Source organism: Hydractinia symbiolongicarpus, chromosome 14 (genome assembly GCF_029227915.1).
Source record: "Hydractinia symbiolongicarpus strain clone_291-10 chromosome 14, HSymV2.1, whole genome shotgun sequence".
NCBI classification, from domain to species: domain Eukaryota; kingdom Metazoa; phylum Cnidaria; class Hydrozoa; order Anthoathecata; family Hydractiniidae; genus Hydractinia; species Hydractinia symbiolongicarpus.
In genome coordinates, this window is record NC_079888.1 from 6630417 (window position 1) to 6652269 (window position 21853).

The window sequence follows — 21853 nt, forward strand, 5'->3', positions numbered from 1 at the left end:
ACCCGCGACTTATTAATAGCGGCCTGCGTTTTTCAACTAGCGGCAGCCAGATTTACCACCAGTTATGTTAATTCTGGTCATGATTTCAACGCATGAGTTACTTTTAGTCCACAAGTTTCGGTAATACTGGCGGGCAAGTTAGTGGCCGTGCTTTTTACTGACAATTATACCAAATCTAGTCCTGCATTTAACAATTCATAACTCGCGCATATAACTCGCGGCCGCGACATTATCTATAGCGGCCGAATGGTATAATTCACAAGGGTATTGTATGTCGCGTCCGCGATTTATATACTCAAAGTCGCAAGCAAAATTAATGGCTCATAATTCGCGACTGCATGTTATAAGTTGCGGCCGCGAGTTATAACTGGCGGCCGCGTCTTTTTGCCATACAATTTTCTAGCCCACTACGTGACCAACACATTCCACAGACCAGATCCACACTGCTTCTGGCTGCGACTTATATTTGTAACACGCGGCCGCTAGTTGTAAGTTTTGAACTAGAATCCAGTTCGTCCAAATCAGCCACGCTTGTTTTTTTTTTTTTTTATGACGATACATATATTTTGTCATTCAGTACATATATAAAATTACATAGTATCATCCGTTTATTCGGCTTGATACCTTGAAAATTCAAACATACGTTATTTTATATAATTTTGTTTTGGTCTATTTCTATAGCGAGAGACCGCCGCTCAAAATATATAATATATATATAATACTATTTCGGCTATCGGAATTCCCTTATTTCCGATAGTGTGTTGGTCACTATCGGAAAGCCACGCTTGTTTTCTGTATTTCTGTCCCCCCAAAAAAACATCGTGTTACGGCAAAATTAAATTTTAAGTTGTAATGATCGCCTGCGTGCAGTAACCAATCTTAAAGCTTAATTTATTTTAAAGATCAATCCGATTTTTGCGGTCTCGACATGCTGACGAAGGAACGTGTAATGAAGAGTTACAGAGGTCATTTTGGTTTTGGACGTGGTTGTGGTCAGTGTTTGGTTTGTAGGTCTCTTTTCGACATTTTTGTCTTCTATAAGCTTTGTATTTACTGATGCTTACTGGTGCCAGTCGTTGTAATCAAAGGCCTGAAATTAACGCTCTTTAATAAAGTGAATTTTGTCAACTTTTTGGCCTTTTTACGCCGGTACTTTTCACGCCGGTACTTTTCACGCTAGCCCGAATTACACCACACAGCGAAAATTAACGCCATTAGGGGCCATCGTAAAAAGAGCCGATAAAGTAATAGCCGTATTCTACCTGCCTATTTGCCAAAAAACCTTCGTGCTGCAAGCACAAATTGAAATATAATTTGATGATCGTACCAGATTGTCCAAGAAAATAATTCGCCAAAACTTCTTCTTGAAAGTTGATGTGTGTAAAATTTGATTGATACTTTTGTAAAAAGTTTTTTTTATGACTATGCAGGTTTGTGATTTAAAGGAATGAACGAAAAATGTAAAAAACGTATTATATAAAGTAATTGAAATGAAATCCCTAATGACGCGATCAATTAACAATTGACAATTAAAAAATCCATATAGCTAAGATGAAACATTATGATACAAGTGGGACATACAAGACAATGAGACACGGGCTTGTACAACTGGGCAAATAAATTGAATAAACAAGACATAACGACAAATGGTACACATGACAAGGTGCATTTTACAGATCGACATAAACACAGCAAGGGTATTACGCCTATATATATGTGACACAATTTATCTGTACTAAGCGCTTTTTTTAACTTTGCGGGAATCTCCCCCCTCCCTCAAAAAAAGAAGAAAGAAGATTGTCTAATGATTTTTCCTATGACCGAGTAACAACGGGCTGTAAACTGTGTTCTTATTTCGGCTAATGTTGCAGAAATTTTATTTTTTTGAAATATATTACACTCGAAGCACTATAATGTGTGCGCTTAACCTGATATACAACATACTGCATATCTGTATTCCCTTGAATGTGTGGCACAGTTTGCGGCTCCTATTAAGCGCTCAACCTGGCATTCAACGCTGACTCACAAGTATTGTCATACCCCGGGCTAGTATTAATCTTTTTGAAAATCTTGCAAGCATTATATCTCCCAAATCAGCAAAATCCTAACAAATTCAAGGTTTGAAACTCAACATAAATCCTTTCATTATCGAAAAAGCATAAAATTGAAACTAAAATAGACCGAAATGTTTTTTACGAATAACAATTCTCGCTAATCAAAAGAAAAAGTTTTATGTTCATTAATTCTTGCAAATTAGCGCTTTTGGAAAACTTCGCGAATTTGGTCAACAAATTCAGTTTCTCCTCTTAAAGTATTGTTCAGCGAAAATTTAGCCCTAAATAAATTAGTTAACAAATGGTAAAACGAAAAGAGAAAGTCTACCAGATTTAATATATTAATATTATTCTGCATACGTAAGCTATACAATATTTAGCGTAAGTCTTTCAACCAATGATTTACAAAAAATGGAACATAACGATTACGTATATATACAACTAATTTGTAAAAATAGAAAAACCCAAACATATATTTACTTAAATATTTACAACATAATAACTTTTTTACCTTAAATAATAAACAGTCGTATGTATGTGTTTACAAATTTTTCGACCTCTGTTGAGTAAACTATGAAGAAATAGTGACCTTCGTTGAGAAATCCATGATAAGAATTCGAAATCTTGGGTTATTCTCGTTAGAAACTTTTTTCTGACATTTTTAACACGATTTTTATCTGTTTAAAAAGATACTTCTATATTTATTTACATTTAAAAAAAATATGTATATAATTTAAAATAAGCTTTATTTGGCATATACTTTTTTTAAATTCTTGTTTTCCACCGAAGGTGCTGAAATAGTTCTTTGACTTGATTTTGGGCCAGCGCTTATACGAATTCGACGTGTTTTTGTCGGAGTTTCCTCTATGTTCGGAAATATCGAATTATTTCTTTTATTTTGGCGCGGCGTCAGAATTTCTTGAATAAACACTTCCTCATATGGGTTATCAAAACTTGGCGAGGCAGATTTCGAGTGGGGATAAGTGGGTTTTTTCGAGTATGCAAGAATTCTTGGGGAATAGCCAGTAGACGCTGAAGAATTCGGATTTGCGCGCAATTTCTTTTTAATATCTTTTTTAGATCTTGACGATGTGCTTAATCCAGGAAAGAAATTTCGTTTCACAGAAGACCGTGGTGTGCTTTTATTACTACTGAAGTCAGCTTGATTGTATTCGACGTGATTGAAATCTTGATGAGACTCAGCGGTACACATCGTACAATCGTGCACATCGCACGGAATGCGTGACACCTGACTCATAATATGACGGACGGATTGCGAGAATGAATTATAACTCAACGCACATAACCTTCCTTGCCAAGAAACATAACCTGAAAAATAAAATTTTAAAGTAAGTCTGGAAAAGATAATTTACAATTTTAATGAATACGATATTCAATTATTTTACTTAAAAAAAACTCCTTACCTTCTGCGTTAACAATGACAATTGACGGCACACCAACCACACCATACAACTCCGCCGTGGAACTTAAAGCGAATGTATTCACAGACAGACGGCGTCGTATCAACTGATTGTCAACATTCTGTTGACATGTACATAGATGTCGGACAGATGCTAACTCCGACCAACCATATTGTTGAAATGTTTCAGTAAGTTTGTGTAAATGTATTTTTGAAGACTCTCCACTGTGTGTGCAACAGGAAACAAAAGCGAACTGAAAAAACGAAACAAAAAATGTGACTAACGAAGTTGTGAATTACAACAATGTTTAATCTAAGATAATGTTTGTAATAAAACCTATTTTAAACGATCTGGATTCCCAATTCTATTTTACTTCATGCCTGTCAACCTTACGCAGAAAAAAAGTTGATTTGATATGCAGTGTCAAAAAATTAGAATGCAAAAATAAAGACAACACAAGCGAGCCCGTATGCTGAAGCATGGGTACCCACAAAGCATTTCGTTCGAACTTACATCTTGCGGGTTATCTTCAGCATATTGCGTCAAGAACTTCATCAAGCGAATAGACGCACGACACCATTTCGTCCAAAACAAAATAAAAGTTGGCTTTCCAGTTTTCTCAACAATGGGTTTCCACTCCCCACTTCTTATTTCCAAACCTTCTGCACACGGTGGAGGTATCTTTTTATCCAGTAATCCTCTATAGGGAATCGCATTACCGGGTTTGTCATGTTTTCGACTCATTTCAACTTGTAAACTTTCTTCGTAATTGCAACAACCAGTTGCGGGGAATCTAAGAATAGAAGAACAGATGATACGTGTGTGGGAAGTAACAAACTAGCAACGCATACAAAGTTATATATGACTAGCTGTAGGCCAACGCATACAAAGTTATATATGACTAGCTGTAGGCCCTATTATATGTTATAATATAGGATTATTATAATATGTTATTTAAAACATCTCACTAGTAACAAAGTTCCTTCAAACGCCTTCTTAGCTAATCCCGATTATAGACTTCTTAGTTCTTTATGGACGTGTTACTTTTTTGTCACAGAAGTCTGTGCGCCATTAAAAGTTGGTGTTGCGACACATGAGATAGCAAACATGATATATTTGACTTTATGCAACAGGATAACCTTAGTGGTATTTATAATAAACATACGAGGGGATAATTTTCAGCTACAGAACGATGGAGTGCCAACAAGAATACTTGTTTTCAATGTTGCGAATACACGCATGTAGAAAGATGATTTGTTCACATTATGTGATTAACTCAATCACCTATATACACGCATCTATCTTCATGTAAATAATACACAACATACCTTGCACCTCTGACATGCGTATCAAAGTAACAGAAAAATGAGAATGGAAAGAACTCCTCCGTGGAGATCTTTATCACATTGGAATCGTTGCTACTTCCTACAGGATGATTGGTTGTCGTGACAACAGTAACCACGTGAGGTCGCATATCACAAGGTAGCTAAATTAAAAAAAATAAAATGACATCAGGTAGAGAAAACAGAACAAAAATCGGTCGTTAGGGGAAATTAAATGAAAGATAATCACCTCAACTAGTGCATTAGTGGTATGCACAGATAAATCGCCACCATATTGACGTTGATTAACATATATTTGGTAACCAGTAGCAACAGCATCGCCATCATGGCCAGGAAAATTCCACCGCAGAATCGCCATCACTGTCCCTAAGCGCAGAAGTAAAACATGCAAATAACCTGATTCGCTCAATTCCATTTAAAAATATGTTGATGTAAAATTAGCACGAAAATTACCTGTGTATTTTTTTATTTCTCTGAGCACTTCAATCATTTTGTTGTCGATTTTTGCAATCGATTTGGATAATCGAGAAATCTCTTCGTCTCTATCAGACAAATGTTTGATGACAACTAGACCACGAAGAATGTTGATCTCTCGAGACAACCTAAATACGCAAAAAGTTACGAATAATTTTGAGAAACTTTTACTGTTACTAGCGCACAACCTCTGCTACGGAGGATATGGACAGATATGAAAATATATGGACACGCTGTACGTGATCATGAAAAGACTGCATTAACGCTGATAATCTAAATATGCAGGGTCCTATTCTCGTACCTGTCTCTTCTCGATGTTAAATGATATAAATGTTCTTCCAGTTGCACTCTCTCCTCCATACCGACGATTTCTGCGCTGATACGTGGAGGGTTGGGAGGCATTGCTGCTTTCGTTCTCAAGGGTTGAGAGTAAATACTTTCACAATCATCTAAAAACAGCAACAAATCATGTGACTATTAGCAGAGTGGACGAAACCAAAAAACGACTTTGTCAAACCGCGTGAACAAAAAATAAAAAACAATGTACGGAGAAGAACAGTGCATACCAGGGTTTAAGTCAACTTGTAACAGAACGTTATACATCGCATATGGGTTCACTCCATCTAAACAATCTTCTTCCTTATTTGCTGCTATCGGGCCGTGAGCGATCACTGAAGGGTCGTTGATGATGTCATCGGGAGAAATATTAAAAACACCAGGTTTTGTTAAACAGTAATAAACCTAAATAATAATAGCCGTATTCCTTCTGTCAGTGTTTCTGCGAAAGCCGCGTCCTTTTACGAAGACAAGAAATGTGATATATAAAGGGGATTTTTCCACGTGTTAGCGACTAGTATATTAATAAGTTAACAAAGAAAAGGATGGAATTACGTGCAATCAACGTACCCAGTAAGATTTCACAGTAGCACCTCCTTTCAAAGCAGGTTGCTTCCAACAAACTTTAATGCGATTTGCAGCGGTTGTTTTGATTCTGTAAAGTTCCGGAGCAGTCGCACCAGGACACGTGACATGTAGTTCTTGTGAAAACTGACTGTTATAACCAATCTTCGAGCTGATAGCCTGAAAACAGTTTTGATAGGAAATGTTAAACAGAATTACGATTCTATCTCAACATTTCCACGTACAAGTTTTGTTTCAGTTTTCAATTTGTCCTTTATCTCCTTTGTTTTTTTTCTTATAAGCAACACAAAATTTTGATTGAGGTTTAATGTTGCTTAAGTTGCTGTGTTTTACAGGTTGAACAGCTGTCTACTTGTTGCTTGCTGATTTTCTACTGGGGAAGACCAAATTCACGTGTTGCTGATGCGCCAATAAAAATTAAGCTTCCATTTCATAAAATGTTGCTTATAAAAAAGGCGTATAGTTAAAGCCTTCGCCACACTTAAGATTGTATCTTAACATTAAAAGTTAAAGCCCTCGACACACTTACCTGCAATTGAAAGCAATATGTATTTCCAGATTCTGACGACGAGAAAACATAAGATTTACTATCTTTGCTGATGTCAGCATAATCACATCCATCCAAGCGCAGCAAATACTTGTCGATTTCCGCGTCTCCATATGTTTTAGGCTTTGACCATTCTAACTCGACTTTCGTTGCAGAGCATGATCTAAATAAATTTTTTTTGAATAGCTGATGTTCTCAGTTAGCTTGCACAATTTGGCGGACTTTGCCTGGATAATAACAGTTCTATTACATATTAAAGGCGCAAGAAAGAAGAAAAACAAAGCTGTACATAAGGATGACCTACCCAACTCTAAGTACAGGTGTGTCGATGTTCGCAGATGTTTGTGCATCTAACTGATTTGATTTTGCTATGACAACACCGTCAGCATCGTACGCCGTCACAGTTACAAAATACGTCGTACCGATAGACAGATAACTCATGACGTAATCTTGTTGTGATCCAAGTAGCTTGGTTGATTGAGGCTATATAAAAATACTGAAAGTATAAATTTCTTACAACCGAAGGAGATAAAGGGCAGAGAAATTACAAATTGAAATAAAAAGAAACAAGAAATGATGCTAGGTAAGTGTAAAGTCCTCTCAGTAACGAAATCCAATGTTTTTTTATTTGATACACATTTTATCACATTCATACCTTCGATTGCAGCATTGTGCTCCATTGAATGACGTAAGCGTGCACAATATCTCCATCATCTACAAAAATACACGAAACATAATGTTATTAGGACCTGATATATCGAACCAAACGAAAAACGGAAAATATTTTTGTTAAGTGTTCTGACTTACTAAACTAAGCGTGTTCTAACTTACTAAAAAAAGCGTGTTCTGACTTACTAAACAAAGCGTGTTCTGGCTTACTAAACAAATCGTGTTCTGATTTACTGAACAAATCACGTTCTCACTTACTAAACAAAGCGTATTTTAACTTACTAAACAAAGGTTGGTGCCATTCCACTTCTATTGCATCATCGTAAGTGGAGACAACATTCACATGAAAAGAAAGCCCTTTATCTTTCTTCTCGGATTTTTTAGAAGACTTTTGATAATTTTCGGATTGTGTGTTGACCAACAGCTCGTTTGATCTCTCTGATTCATTAAACCCAGGGTCGGAACTCAATGCAGTCATGTGAACTTTGTACGTTCTACAATAAACAATAAGATAAGAATTATGGTCAGCAGTAAGTTTCATGTTTGAAATCATGACCAGATCATTGTTGGCATCGTTTCTACAATTTTTACCCAACATGCAATGCTTTGTTATTTACCACTCGTTTGAGACTTGTTCATTGATGAACAACAAAAGAATAAATTAGTAAACAACCAATCAATTTGCAGCAATATTATTGCCGTTCCAGAAGTTTCTTACCGAAGTGTCCTCACAGATTAAAAACATACAAACATTCCTACCTTCCAGGTCTGCATGGTACAGTACAGCTCCTGCACGTGGTTGGGAGTGTTTTACCCATCTTTGAACCATTCACGCAGACCTAAAAAGTACACACACGTATTTGGTAAAAATAAGTCAATCCACAGAAAAATGATTAGAGGAAATGGAGCGGTGAAATATTACTGAAACAACAATCAAAAACAAAACTTTCGATAACTCACATGATAACCACCGATTTCATTCCCACCATATGTTTGCGGCTCATTCCATTCTAGTGTAAATCCATTCTTAGTAATTTGACGACATGCTATCGAAGGTGCATCAGGAGCTCCTGGTATCTACATGAGAAAAAAACTATATATTACATTTCGTCTAAAACCTTTTTATTTCTTTATTTGTTTATTTGTTTGTTATTACATGTAATCATACCTGACAGTAAACAGTAGGAGAACTTATTGTAACTGGTGAACCATATTCTTCAAGAATTGCTTCCACGCGGATTGCATACACGCTTCTAAAACACAACAAGTTTACATCTTTATAGTCACTCGCAAATAATAAACACAAGCATAAAAACAATAAAACAAGGAACTTTTTTAGACAAACATGAAAACTTTATTTTCGGTCAACATGGGGTAGTTTTGGGAGTTTGGCGCCATTATGATTTTATTTTCAAAAATGTCACTCTATCATTCATTGATAAGTAAAATTGTGCAAAATATCAGAAAAAACTAATGAGCAGATCTAAAGAAAAGCTGTGACATACGGACAGACAGGCGGACGGACGGACCCTAATTTATACGCCAGTTCACTATCGCGTGTGACCAAAAAATTATTTTCTTTAATATATCTATAGTTACGTATTTGCCTGGTTATTCAAGTGATAAACTCGTTACGTTATATAGCTTTTTTTTTCTTACTAATAAAAATCGTACTTTGGTTTTGGATGGTGTATTTCATATCCACGCGAATCATAATCCAAATCATCTGAGAAATGTTCTTCATCGTCATCATCATTGTCATCAGTGTGACATGTCCAGTGAATTTTTAAAGAATCCACTTCAATCTCTTTACCTGTAATCTTGTACCTGGAAAAAAAATTTTTTTTTGCTACTAGTCTGTTATAATAATAACCGTATTTTTCATATGTGCGTAAGATAGAAAGCGTCGTTTTACAGACACACGAAAAGTAAATTTGGTATATTTTTATCGACTTCCTTGCAACGGGCGTGGTTTTTTTCACAGGTTAGCCACCAGTCTCTATGTTAGTTTTAATCACAATTTGTTTCAACTGGCAACCAAAATCATAACTTTGTGTTAAGGACGCACGAAATAGGCCATCATATAATATTTCTTACAGGTTAACGACTATTTTCATTCTAATGAGCAAATCAGTTCCACATATAAGCCATGTTTACACCTAACACAACAAGACATAAGCCGTTCTAAACGTTAAAAATACAGACCTGACAACTATAGTCCCTGGTCCATCATCTTCCGAGCCTTTTGCCTCTTTTCCAGAAGAACTTTTTGATCCCCGCTTCGAGTATTTACAAGACAACCAATCAAATTGAATAACCTCATGTCGAAGTGGAGTGTTTACTGTTATCATCTCAGATGGAGTTTCATCTACATCTTCAGCAGGATAATCAACTGGTATATCTTTCTGTTCAAAAATCTTTGAGTGAGGTCCAGCTAACAGCTCTTGCCACTAGAACGAAAAAAGAAACTTGCAACACACAGAAAACATTACTCCATCGGAGAGAATATAAAAGCACTTACCCTTGTACGACGCTCTTTAAGTGTATTCGCAGAGCAAGTAACAGCGGATAATAGAAACGAATAGCTTTGACCAGGTTTCGGTTTTTTGTACGTATATGACGTCACTGATGGTGATAGAATCGCGCACTCATCAAAATTTATCTCCATTCTATAGCCTAACAATGATCTTCGTATCGCACTCGCAGCTTCCTTGTTTACTTTCTGTGAAGTATCTAAAAGTTAAATTAAAAATCAAGCAACTTGCCGATAGCTTAACTAACAATTTTTTCTACTATTTTCAGCCACAATATGACAGTATGTCTTAACATTCTTTAAGCTTCTTACCTAAATCCAACAACACAGGTCGATCCCAACTTAACTCAAACTCATCTTGATTTATACTTCGCAGCAACAGCCTTGGCTTACCAGGTGGTGCAGATGTCCAAGCCGACACTTTATCAGTCAGTGCGATTTCCGTAATAACATTTTCGCGCTCAGGATCAATCTGATCCGTACCGAAGCACGCTTCAACGTGAAACTCAAAGTTAGTACCAGGATATAAATTCGCTATCGTAACTTCAGAAACATCACCCTGTACTTGGACAGCACCTGATGTCTGGGCATGGAGTTTTGGAAGCTTGTCTCGTGTTGATATGCTTTCTGTTTCTTCAACCTCGATTTCATTCCAGCGTATTATATTATATAACAAGGAATACATCCCGTACGCTTTACCTGCTTTCCATTCGAGAGAAATGTTATTTACATCTCTTTTTGTTACATGTAGACATTCTGGTGGATCTATACCAGCTGTTATCCCTGTGGTTGTCACATAGGGAGTCCATATATCGTCTTCAACAGTGTTCACAAACGACGGAGAGTCGTACAGTTGCTTCACCTTCTCGGAATCTGAATGCGACGTAACCATGTGTAAAGTAATTACGTATTCTGTTCTTTCAACAAGATTTTTTACTTCATATATAACCGTATCAGCAGGCACTTCGTAAACCCGAGGTATAATTTGAACCGAGTTGTTGCCATTGGAAACAATGTGTCTCTTCGATTTACTACGTCGACCACTTCGCGGTGTATTGTTCAAACTAGCGGTGCTTGTAGAATCCTGCGTACTTGTTAAATTTAGTTTTTCCATACTATGAGCAGGCCCTGCAACAGACACTAAAAACTTATTCACTTTCACACCACGTTGAATGGGTTCGTTCCATGCCAAACGCAAAGACTTTGTGGAGCCACCAATAACACTGAACTCTGTAGGAACCATCGGAGGATGTCCGGTACGGAATGAGATCGTTTTACCTTGTTCTTTGCATAAGAAAGGATCATGCGGGTCCCACGCATCGCGTTGGTTTTGATGGCGAGCTTTAGCTTCCACGACGACATCATAATCTGTTCCTGGTTTTAAATCTGATAAAAACATTCTTGTTCCTAAAAAAAACAAGTTAAATTAAATAATCATCATCTGCACGCTGTATCAAGAATCATTAACTTCAAGCACAGTCACTTCATCATAGCAAAAAAGTCTTCAAAACAAACTGACACATATGCATTGGGTTCAATCTTATAGAAAGCAATAGGACTACATGCTGCTTGGTTTAACTCTGCTCATAAAGAATTATTAAACAAATGATGGCGGTAAAGTAGTGGCACATACCTTTTGTTTCTTTTATCTTTGCAGTTACAATACTCTCCCCATTCTTCCAATACAGAACGCTAAATACCTCTGGACGTACTAGAATCATACCCTTTGAATTTTTGATATTTCTCGGGACGGAAAAATTCCAAGCTAGTTGCGCTGATGTACCAAGAACGTCCACTAAAGTCACGTGATCTGGAGGAACAACTAAGTTATTATAATTGACAAGTAGACTGGGTCCAGATTTGCATGCCGGATATTTTTCCAGTTGATCGCTTGCATTTCTCATTGTTTTCACGGTAGACATAAAGTTCATTAAATCATCTGCGTCGGAGAGGCTGGAAATAGTTCTCCTCCCACTGTCTGCAGATTTTGTCTTCGTATATCCAGTGGATTTATTTTTCTGCATTATGACGCCATCATCGTAAGATTCAACAGAGAGTTCATCGTCTGAGTTGTATATACTATCATACACGCTCACTGTTTCTTGCATAGTTTCCTCTGTTTGCCTCTGTTTACCGACAGGGTGTTCTGTTAATGCAATGAGATTAATTTTATAATCGAGACCAGGTGTAAGTTCTGATAAACATGTTGAAGTACAGTTAGCAGCTAATCGTTCGCCGTAAATTTGCTTGTTTATTTGGATAAGATAACCCTACAAAAAAACAACATAGTATAGTTTTCGACGAACAAGCGAACAACACCCACACTAAGCACAGTCTGAAAAGCCACCATTTTTAAAAGTAACTTACTGATAGCAAAGCCGAGCCGTATTCTTTTGCGCGTTCCCAAATAATACTGACTCCCTCCGCACTAACTGATTTAAGCAATGGTTTGGGTGCTTTGGGTGGACTAACAGGTGCGCATTTGATAGTGGGAGATTCTTCAGAAGAACATCCACATGTTACCCTACGATCGTTACTTTCAAACGATTCTGGTTCGTGATACGAACGTATACTGATCGCATATTCTTGACCTATTCTACAGTTTCCAATTTCGTAGCCAATGTAATCTTTCTCATTAGCTAAAATAGGATTAGTCAGTACGTCATGAAGAGAACTAGAGAAACCACTTAAACTGCAACAATAAAAACCGTCATATCAACAAGATGAACAAGGGCGAAAAAATAATAACACACCATCAGGAGAGCATCTGCCATACAGCTCTCCATCCACTGTTGTTAAGAAGCAGGTGATTTTTGATGCTTCCATTACACGAGCTGATCTTGGTGTATCTACATCACCATCATCAAAGTCGTCGTCATCTGAGTCTGCGTTTTTTTCCTCTGCAAAATAAAAGTTTGTTGTGACACTTTGAGGAATTATACTATAGTTATAACATTCATGACATTGTAACTTCGCAGTGCTTCCACCTGTGTAATGATCACACTTACTATAATTTTAATCAGGCACGTTCACACTTACCATTAACTACAGGTTGATAGTGACGAACCACGTTCTCATCATCTTCTTCAGCCGTCACAATGTCCTGACTGTTATTGACAGGTACCTGCCATGTCAATAAGATGACACCAATCTCATTCGTGTCAACCTGATACACATCGTCAATCACAGGTGGTTGCTGTGGACAACGGACTTTAATCGCTCGAGACGGACGGCTGTTGCCAACAGTATGCTTAGTGACGGCGACTAATGTGAATTTGTTACTTGTACCTAAAGTATGAAACAAAATAATATGCTTTTAGGGATAGATATAAATATAATGTAATACCAAAAATGTTAAAACAATTTAATAGCATAATGCCCGAGCCTATATATCAGCATCGTAAATTGTATATATACCAAAAGCATGCATATGCCATAGAACTTTACGAATCTATATACCGTCCATAACTCCCGTATTCTACTATGAAACAACAAACTCTTTTTACCTGGTTCAAGATCAGAAATAGTTGCTTGCAGAATGTCAGGTGTAAACAAGTCACCGCTGGGTATGTCGTTATAATATAACTGGTAACCACATAAATAGGCGTCGCCGTAGCTCGTGACTGGTTCCCATGACAACGCAACCTAACAAAATTAGAAATATTATCTTAGAAAACCGTTCGTCAGTATATGTACAGGCTCAATTTTATTTTCATTTCTTAAATCTAGAGAAGATTCCGCAACAAGATGCACCTCTTTATCACCAAGTCTGTCAACTTTCAAATTTGGTCTTGACGGAGCTCCTGGCATGGTAAATTGGATATGACCAAACGTCAATCGTTGTCCACTTCTGTCACGTCGTCCAAGAACACATATTCTAAAATAGAAAGATAATACTATGCACAATAAGGAAATAACCAGAACACGAATACATTACATTGTTCAGACGTCTTCTCCAGCGTTCTATATACATCTACAGAAATCTTACCTGTATGTATATCTTGGTTTCAAACCTTTGATATCCATCACTTTTCCATATGTATCCCAGCAATGTTGTACACAGACTTCTTTCATTTTGTCACGGTTTGTCATCGGCCAAGCCTCAGGCAAGGGACTGTTATGAAACTTGTAACTAAGATAACAGAGAAAGGTTGAAAAAAAATAGATGAAAAGGACAACCAAAGTAGCAGAGGAAAGGATGATTAACTAAAACTGTTACTTCATTCACCTTTTATGACTGTTAATGTTGGGTCCAAATTTTGTTCCCAGTACTAAAACGCTGTACCATACTTTAAAGCCAGAGTTTAATATACTTGGTGTCCAGTCCCACTGTAATCGTAATTTGTTGTTCTCTGTTGATCTCACACTGATATCCAAACCTTGATAAAGTTTCTTTCCTTTTTTTTCATCTTGAGCTTAAATAAATAAATAAATATAAACTTAAAAATATCTGTGACGTAATATTACGTCTAATAGGCGCCATCATGATTTTACCTACCTGCAATGTTATGTTGTTCTATAATCAGTTCAGTTTCATCAGCCACGGAGTGACTGACTTCGCTCTCCTCCACATCGAATTTGGTTGCTTTATGTTTCTTCATATTCCTAAATAAGCTTTCTTCCTCGGGTGTGGCACGATGTATTTTAATTCGTTCCAAGGCTACTTCTGACGACACCAGTTTCGAACTACTAAGAGATTTCATATCATCTACAATTGCTGAGTCGGCAGTAGCTGGAGGAGATTTCGTTGTTTCTTCGCGTATCTCTTTAACAGCACTTTGCACAGCTTCTCGCGACAAATCATGAGCAGCATCGTCTAACAACTCGTTCACAAAATCGTCGATAACGTCTTCTATGACATCTCGGCTGACACCACTCGTCATTAAATCTGCAACTACTTTGACAGTGATGTCTGCTTTGGCCTTTTCAACGGCTGCTTTCCGCGCTTCAATTTCCTCTCTTCGTTTTTGCTGTTCCTCTTTGAGTTCCTTAGTTTTTTGTTTGATTTCTTCCAATTCTTCTAAGTGTCGTTGTTCTTCTTCTTTCTGTTTCTCTTGCAAACGTTGCAGTCTTGCTTTTTCAGCCTCCACTTCCAGCTTAAGTCGTTCGTTCTTTAATGCTTCTTGTTGAAGCAGTAACTCTTCCCGCTCGTGTTTGATTCGAGCTTCTTCAACAGCTCGTGCAGCTGCATGCTCTTTCTCCTTTTTATCAAGTTCCTCTTCTAACGGTGTCATTTTGCGATCTGTGATGGTTTGCTCTTCTAGCAATATCTTTTCGACTTCATTCTCATGCTCATCATACCTTGTCTCTGATTCGAACGTTTTGTCGGCTTGTTTTGTTTCATTACTCTCCTCCGTTTTGTCATTTAACGCTTTTTCGTTCTCCATCTCGGTACTTTTGATCATAACTGTTTCAAATGCGACAGATGTTGGTTTGCAGTCGTCCATAGTGTTGTTCAAAACTAATTCATCAATATCACTAACATCATCTTCATCAACTTCTTCTTCTTGTTCTTCTTCCTGCTTTGCTTCACTCTCCTCGTTGTTGTTTTCTTCAATAATTTCAACAACTTCCTCGGCAGAAATGTCGTTAATTTCCTTTTCTTTCACATGCGCAGATTTATGTTTTTGATTTAATAGTTCTTCGTATTCTGCAAAGATTTCCTTTTCCGCATCATCAACAGTCAGATACGCCATGTTTGAACTCGTGTTTTCAAGCTCTTCTTCATATACCTCGTGCTCAGATTGTCTGCTGATACTTCGAGCTAGTTCTCCAGCCATTAAACGCGCGATGTCTCTTTCTTCAGACATTTCATGAAGATCGACATATTCTCTGAATATTTCTTTTTCAGAAGCAGCAGTAACATCGTAAACAAGAGCTGCGCTCTGCGTTCTTAACTCGCTTTCTGTTGACACACTAGATGTCGCATCGTCTTCCTGTTCTAGCATTGTGGCTATTTCTTTTTCAGCTTCTTCTGCAGCGAGTCTTTCTTTCTCAGCATTTTCTGTAGCGATTCTTTTTTTCTCGCCCTCTTCTGCAGCGAGTCTGTCTCTCACAGCTTCCTCTTCAGCGAGTCTTTCTTTCTCGGCTTCTTCTGAAGCGATTCTTTCTTTCTCAGCTTCTTCTGCAGCGATTCTTTCTTTCTCAGCCTCCTCTACAGCGATTCGTTCTTTCTCAGCCTTTTCCGCAGCGATTCTTTCTTTTTCAGCCTCTTCTGCAGCGATTCTTTCCTTTTCAGCCTCTTCTGCAGCGAGTCTTTCTTTCTCAGCTTCTTCTGCAGCGATTCTTTCTTTCTCAGCCTCCTCTACAGCGATTCTTTCTTTTTCAGCCTTTTCCGCACCGAGTATTTCTTTCTCGGCTTCTACTGCAGCGAGTCTTTCTTTCTCGGCCTCCTCTTTAGCGATTCTTTCTTTTTCAGCCTCTTCTGCAACGAGCCTTTCTTTTTCAGCCTCCTCTGCAGCGAGTCTTTCTTTCTCGGCTTCTTCTGCAGCGAGTTTTTCTTTTTCAGCCTCTTCTGCGGCAAATCTCTCTTTTTCAGCTTTTTCTGCAGCGAGTCTTTCTTTATCGGCTTCTACTGCAGCGAGTCTTTCTTTCTCGGTCTCCTCTTCAGCGAGTCTTTCTTTTTCAGCCTCCTCTGCAGCGAGTCTTTCTTTCTCGGCTTCTTCTGCAGCGAGTTTTTCTTTTTCAGCCTCTTCTGCGGCAAATCTCTCTTTTTCAGCTTTTTCTGCAGCGAGTCTTTCTTTATCGGCTTCTACTGCAGCGAGTCTTTCTTTCTCGGTCTCCTCTTCAGCGAGTCTTTCTTTCTCGGCTTCTTCTGCAGCGAGTCTTTCTTTCTCGGCTTCTTCTGCAGCGAGTTTTTCTTTTTCAGCCTCTTCTGCGGCAAATCTCTCTTTTTCAGCTTCCTCTGCGGCGCGTCTCTCTCTTTCGGCCTTTTCTGCATCTAGTTTGTCTTTTTCAGCCTTTTGCTTCGATGATTCGTATTCCCTGAAAATGTCTCTTTCAGATTGCGCACTAACAGCTCTAGCAACATTCTCAGACGCATTAGTGAGCTCTTCTTCGAATACCTCATGTTCAGAAATTAGTTTTACTTTTTCTGCCAAATCAATGGCGGTTTTATTTAACTCTGAACTGGTGGATTTTTCTGCTTCCTCTACTACAAGACGTTCTCTTTCTGTTTCCCCTGCTGCAAGACGCTCTCTTTCTGCTTCTTCTGCTGAAAGACGTTCTTTTTCTGCTTCTTCTTCAGCAAGACGCTCCCTTTCTGTTTCCTCTGCTGCAAGGCGTTCCCTTTCTATTTCCTCTGCGCCAAGGCGTTCCCTTTCTATTTCCTCTGCTGCAAGACGTTCTTTTTCTTCTTCCTTTGCTCCAAGACGCTCTTTTTCTGCTTCCTCTGCTGAAAGGCGTTCCCTTTCAATTTCCTCTGCTGCAAGACGCTCTTTTTCTGCTTCTTCTTCAGCAAGACGTTCTTTTTCTGCTATCTCGTTTTCAAGATGCGTCCTTTCTGCCTCCTCTGCTAAAAGACGTTCCCTTTCTGTTTTCTCTGCTGCAAGACGCTCTTTTTCTTCTTCCTTTGCTGAAAGACGTTCCCTTTCTGCTTCCTCTGCTGAAAGACGTTCCCTTTCTGCTTCCTCTTCAGCAAGACGTTCTTTTTTTGCTTTCTCGTTTTCAAGATGCATCCTTTCTGCCTCCTCTGCTAAAAGACGTTCCCTTTCTGTTTCCTCTGCTGCAAGACGCTTTTTTTCTTCTTCCTCTGCTGAAAGACGTTCCCTTTCTGTTTCCTCTGCTGAAAGACGTTCCCTTTCTGCTTCCTCTCGAGCAAGACGTTCTTTTTCTGCTTTCTCGTTTTCAAGATGCGTCCTTTCTGTCTCCTCTGCTGAAAGACGTTCCCTTTCTGTTTCCTCTGTTGCAAGACGTTCTTTTTCTGCTTCCTCTGCTCCAAGACGCTCTTTTTCTTCTTCCTCTGCTGAAAGACGTTCCCTTTCTGCTTCCTCTGCTGCAAGACGTTCTTTTTCTGCTTCCTCTGCTTTAAGGCGTTTCCTTTCTGCATCTGCTAAAGTCTTTTCAAATTCTATTTTTCTCTTTTCTTCCGCAGCTTGCCGCTTATCCTCTGCAATTTTTCTATCCAATTCCGCACTTTTTCTGCCTTCTTCTGCTTCTTGTCTTAGAATTTCGTCTCTTTTACGTTCTTCTTCCGCCAGTAAAATTGAATCTGTTTGGAAAAATACTTCTTCTTGATTCGTGAACGTGACTGGGGTAATTTCAATGCCTGTTTCTTCATTGCTGTTATTGATGGATATATCCTCGTCTTTTACCGCTGCATGATCCTGAGATTTATTCTTTCTTTCTTCCTCTTCTTGGGCAAGTTTTGACTTTATTTCTAGCTCAGCTTGTCTGAGCCTTTCTTCTTGCTCTTCCAGATCCTTTTGTTTCCACTGCTCATACTGTAACTTTTGCTTCATCATTTGTTCCTCCTCGGCTTGTATTCGATCATTCAGTTTTTTCTCTCTGTTATTCAAGTCCATTTCTCTTTCCCTAAGTTCAAGCTCTTTCAATTTCAAATTCTCTTCTTCTTTGAGACGTCTTTCCTCTTCTTGTAGAGCGGTTTTTTGTAATTCAGCTTCCTGCAATCTAAAAGAAAGTGCTGACTCACTTCGCTGAATTTCATCCTCTTTTAATTTCAGTTCGTTTTCTTTTCTTTTTAATTCGTGCTTTTTACGTTCAGCCTCTCTTTCGTTTGCTTGTTGTATCGCTTTTAACTTTTCTTTCTTCAATTCAAGTTCTCTTTGAGCATATTCTTCTTGTCGAGCTTGTAGTTCATTCTGTTTTCTTTGGAGCTCTTCCATCGCCTGTTTTTGTTCAGCTTCTGCCAACATTTCCTTTTCTTTGGCTAACCTTTTACCTTCTTGTTCAGCAAGCTGAAGCTCCTTCTGTTTCACATGATCCTCTAAACGTTGCAAATCTTTTTCCCTTCTGTCAATCTCATCTAAAAGTTGCTGCTCTTCTCGATTCTCTAAGGCTCTTTCTCTTTCATTTAACTCTTTCTCCTTGTTATCAATTGCATCCAACCTCTTCTGCTCTTCTTCTTGTTGTAATGCTAACTCCCTTTCTTGTAATTCTCGTTCTCTTTGATTTAGCTCCAGTAATTTTTGCTTCATTGTGTCTAATCTGTCAGCTTTCTCTTCTTTAAGCACTTCTTTGGCAGTTTCTTTAACCTCTTCATCAATATATGATTGTGCTGTTACGTCAAGAGCTTCATTTACATCTTCACTTTCTAAAACTTCATCATTGGCATACACAACAATTTTACTAAAACGTTTACTCCAAACTGGTCCTTCCTTTTCAGATTCCACTTCAGTGTTTGATTCAGAACCAGCTTCACTCTCGTTTGTTTCTTGATATTCTTCTCTCACAACAAAAGCGTGAGTAGCGTCCTCCTTATCTAAATTGACTTGTTCTTCAGATATTCCGTCTACTTTCTGTTTAATTGGAGACTCTTGAGATTCCGTTGATTGATCTTCATCGATTTCCTGAGCAATAGTTTTGTCTTGGACGTCTTCTTGAACTTCTGCAGCAAACTCTTCAAATGACGTTACTTCTTCTTGCTCAAACGGTTGATTGGCACTAGATGTTAAGTCTATTTTTTCATCCGTCCGCTCGTCTAATACCAATTTATTCTCTTTTTCTAAATTTTCTTCCAAAGATTGCAGCAGCTCTTCTTCTTCCTCTTCTTTTTTTTCTGGTTTTACTTGTTGTTGTTGTTGTTGTTGTTGTTGTAGTTGTTTTTCTTGTTCTTCTTTCAAAACTTCTTTCTCTTCTTCTGCAACAACATCAATTACATTCAAGACATTCTGTTGGATTTCGTCTTCTGGAAGATATGAAACTGCATCAGATTTAACACTAACGTCTGTACTCGACTCGGCATTTAATTCATGAAGTGAAATGTTAATCAATTCAGCTACCAGATCTTTTGAGATTAATGCTAACTTCTTTTTATACTGATCGTCGTAGTAGGCTAGTTCTTTTTCTTCAACTTTAGCCCTGGGTGTCAACTCTTCTGCTGTTGTTTCAGATTCAGGTATTGTGTCGAGTGTGGAACTCTTTCTACTCACTTGTGATGTTCGTCCACTTACAGTCGGATGCCAGGAAACTGCTCCCTCAGTGATCAATAATATATCGTCTGCATCCACTACCAATGATTCAACAGTGTCTTCTACTATTTCAGCTTTAAGTTGACCCGCTGTATCATTAGGTCCATCTAAAAATAAAAGAAGGAAATATTCTTGAGCAGTATAAACAAACGAGCGACAGGTTCGTCAGAACTTTCGCTTACATACGCTTGACAATAGCTGCAACAATAGCATTTATGCTAAAACAATGTTTATGTTTCTCTTAAAAAAATAACTGTTATAAATTTAATGTTGAAAGTCTCGCACCAAAAATGACTTGATAGAATCAAATTTTTACGTGAAAATAAAAAACGCACATTTGCAACACAATACAAAACTCTTTACATTCCACTAATTTCCAGTAATAGTCATAAAGTTTGACTTTTTTCCCAAATGAACAATACCACCGGAGATAATTTTCAACTCTACGTTCAGTAAAATTAGAAATTTAGAAAGCAGTAGGTACCTGCAACTATCTGGTCAGTATCATCCGTAGGTTGATCTGCAAGTTGTAAGTAAACTTCTGGTACAACAGCCTCTTCAGTCTCAGTTGAGTAGGATGTAGAAGAGGTTGGGAAGGGGATAGTACAGGCGACCTTGTTCGAATACACAATTTGGTCGTCTTCTAGAAATACAAACAAGTTTTATCAGCTTTATGTGCGCGAACATGTTTAAATAGTATATAAGATACGCTGCGAACGAAATAGCCCCACTTGTGAATTGTGCATAAATGCATGTTAGTAATATGACATGTACACCCTTCAACTTAAGATTGAAATCTGGTAAGCAACAACCAAAGCAGAAGTGAGCAGGTTAAAAAAGAAAAAGGCCAAAAGAGGGGTTTTAAACAAAACGATCGTACCCTGCTATAAAAGTTAAGCAAGTTTGACACACAAAAGACTTAAGTAAACACATGAACGAGGTTTTACAAAGTAAATAATCAAAGCAACCAGTGAACAGCCGCTGATTCTGTTAACGAGGGTTACCTAAGCAGCTTTCTGCATCAGCTACAATTTTTGTGTAAGCAGCCTTCTGCATCAGCTACAATTTTTGTGTACAAAGTTTTTACAATGCACCAACTGCAGTGTATCAGCTTATTTAAAAAAACCACCGAAACAGTTAATTCAGTATTGTGGAACAAACAAAAAACTTACCTTTAATATAGAAAAAACGTACCTTTTATAAATGATCGAACTTGGATTTGGTATGGTTTACTAGTTTCCAATCCTTTTAGTTGACAAATACAATATTCTTCGACGCTGTTTTCTGGTTTAACCTAACATTACAAAAGAATAAAAATACATAGCTTTTTATTCACCACATCGAACCAGATTTCTACCTGTATAACTGGCTAGCTTTTTGCACTATATTTGCAACAACTTTTTTTGAGAATATTTTCTTCAAAAATAAAAGTAGCTATATATTGCCAGTTGTAAGGTTACATATATAATAATCCAAACCACTCGAAATACATGAGTATTACATTTCTTTTAGTGTGAAAAAAAAACTAAATATTTGCTTTCGCCACAAATCGTCTTGTAATATCTTGCTATATATCCACCTTGTTTTTAAACCTATGTAGCAAAGTAAACACCTGTGGTTTTACAGCATGGCATCATCAAATCGACAGGTGGCCGAAGTAGAAGAATTTTGTTAAACCAGAATTTAGAAAAATGATTCAAAAATATAAACATCATGAAAAGTTGTTTCAAAGATAAGCTGACA

The 21853-nt window shown here is 37.7% G+C and overlaps 1 protein-coding gene across 2 annotated transcripts in view; it reads right to left on the bottom strand.

Moving 5' to 3' along the window:
- Positions 1-2379: 2379 nt before the first annotated feature.
- The window catches only part of LOC130625537 (uncharacterized), a 54555-nt gene continuing 35081 nt past the window's right edge, over positions 2380-21853 (bottom strand). The window contains exons 58-88 of one of the 2 annotated variants that reach the window (XM_057440640.1): positions 21305-21404; positions 20595-20753; positions 14461-20217; positions 14191-14377; positions 13951-14094; positions 13716-13839; positions 13469-13607; positions 13002-13250; positions 12716-12862; positions 12330-12601; positions 11596-12232; positions 10275-11369; positions 9951-10162; positions 9635-9879; positions 9104-9256; positions 8598-8682; positions 8390-8506; positions 8189-8268; positions 7712-7923; positions 7416-7474; positions 7065-7243; positions 6743-6923; positions 6199-6372; positions 5859-6033; positions 5594-5741; positions 5272-5420; positions 5048-5184; positions 4804-4961; positions 3989-4268; positions 3479-3728; positions 2380-3383 (exon numbers count right to left, since the gene is read on the bottom strand). In XM_057440640.1, coding sequence (XP_057296623.1) covers positions 2800-3383; positions 3479-3728; positions 3989-4268; positions 4804-4961; positions 5048-5184; positions 5272-5420; positions 5594-5741; positions 5859-6033; positions 6199-6372; positions 6743-6923; positions 7065-7243; positions 7416-7474; positions 7712-7923; positions 8189-8268; positions 8390-8506; positions 8598-8682; positions 9104-9256; positions 9635-9879; positions 9951-10162; positions 10275-11369; positions 11596-12232; positions 12330-12601; positions 12716-12862; positions 13002-13250; positions 13469-13607; positions 13716-13839; positions 13951-14094; positions 14191-14377; positions 14461-20217; positions 20595-20753; positions 21305-21404 — 12588 coding nt within the window. In that variant the 3' untranslated portion in view covers positions 2380-2799. Of the gene's footprint in view, positions 3384-3478; positions 3729-3988; positions 4269-4803; positions 4962-5047; positions 5185-5271; positions 5421-5593; positions 5742-5858; positions 6034-6198; positions 6373-6742; positions 6924-7064; positions 7244-7415; positions 7475-7711; positions 7924-8188; positions 8269-8389; positions 8507-8597; positions 8683-9103; positions 9257-9634; positions 9880-9950; positions 10163-10274; positions 11370-11595; positions 12233-12329; positions 12602-12715; positions 12863-13001; positions 13251-13468; positions 13608-13715; positions 13840-13950; positions 14095-14190; positions 14378-14460; positions 20218-20594; positions 20754-21304; positions 21405-21853 lie in introns of those variants that run through there. The other variant, XM_057440641.1, reaches the window with a different exon arrangement.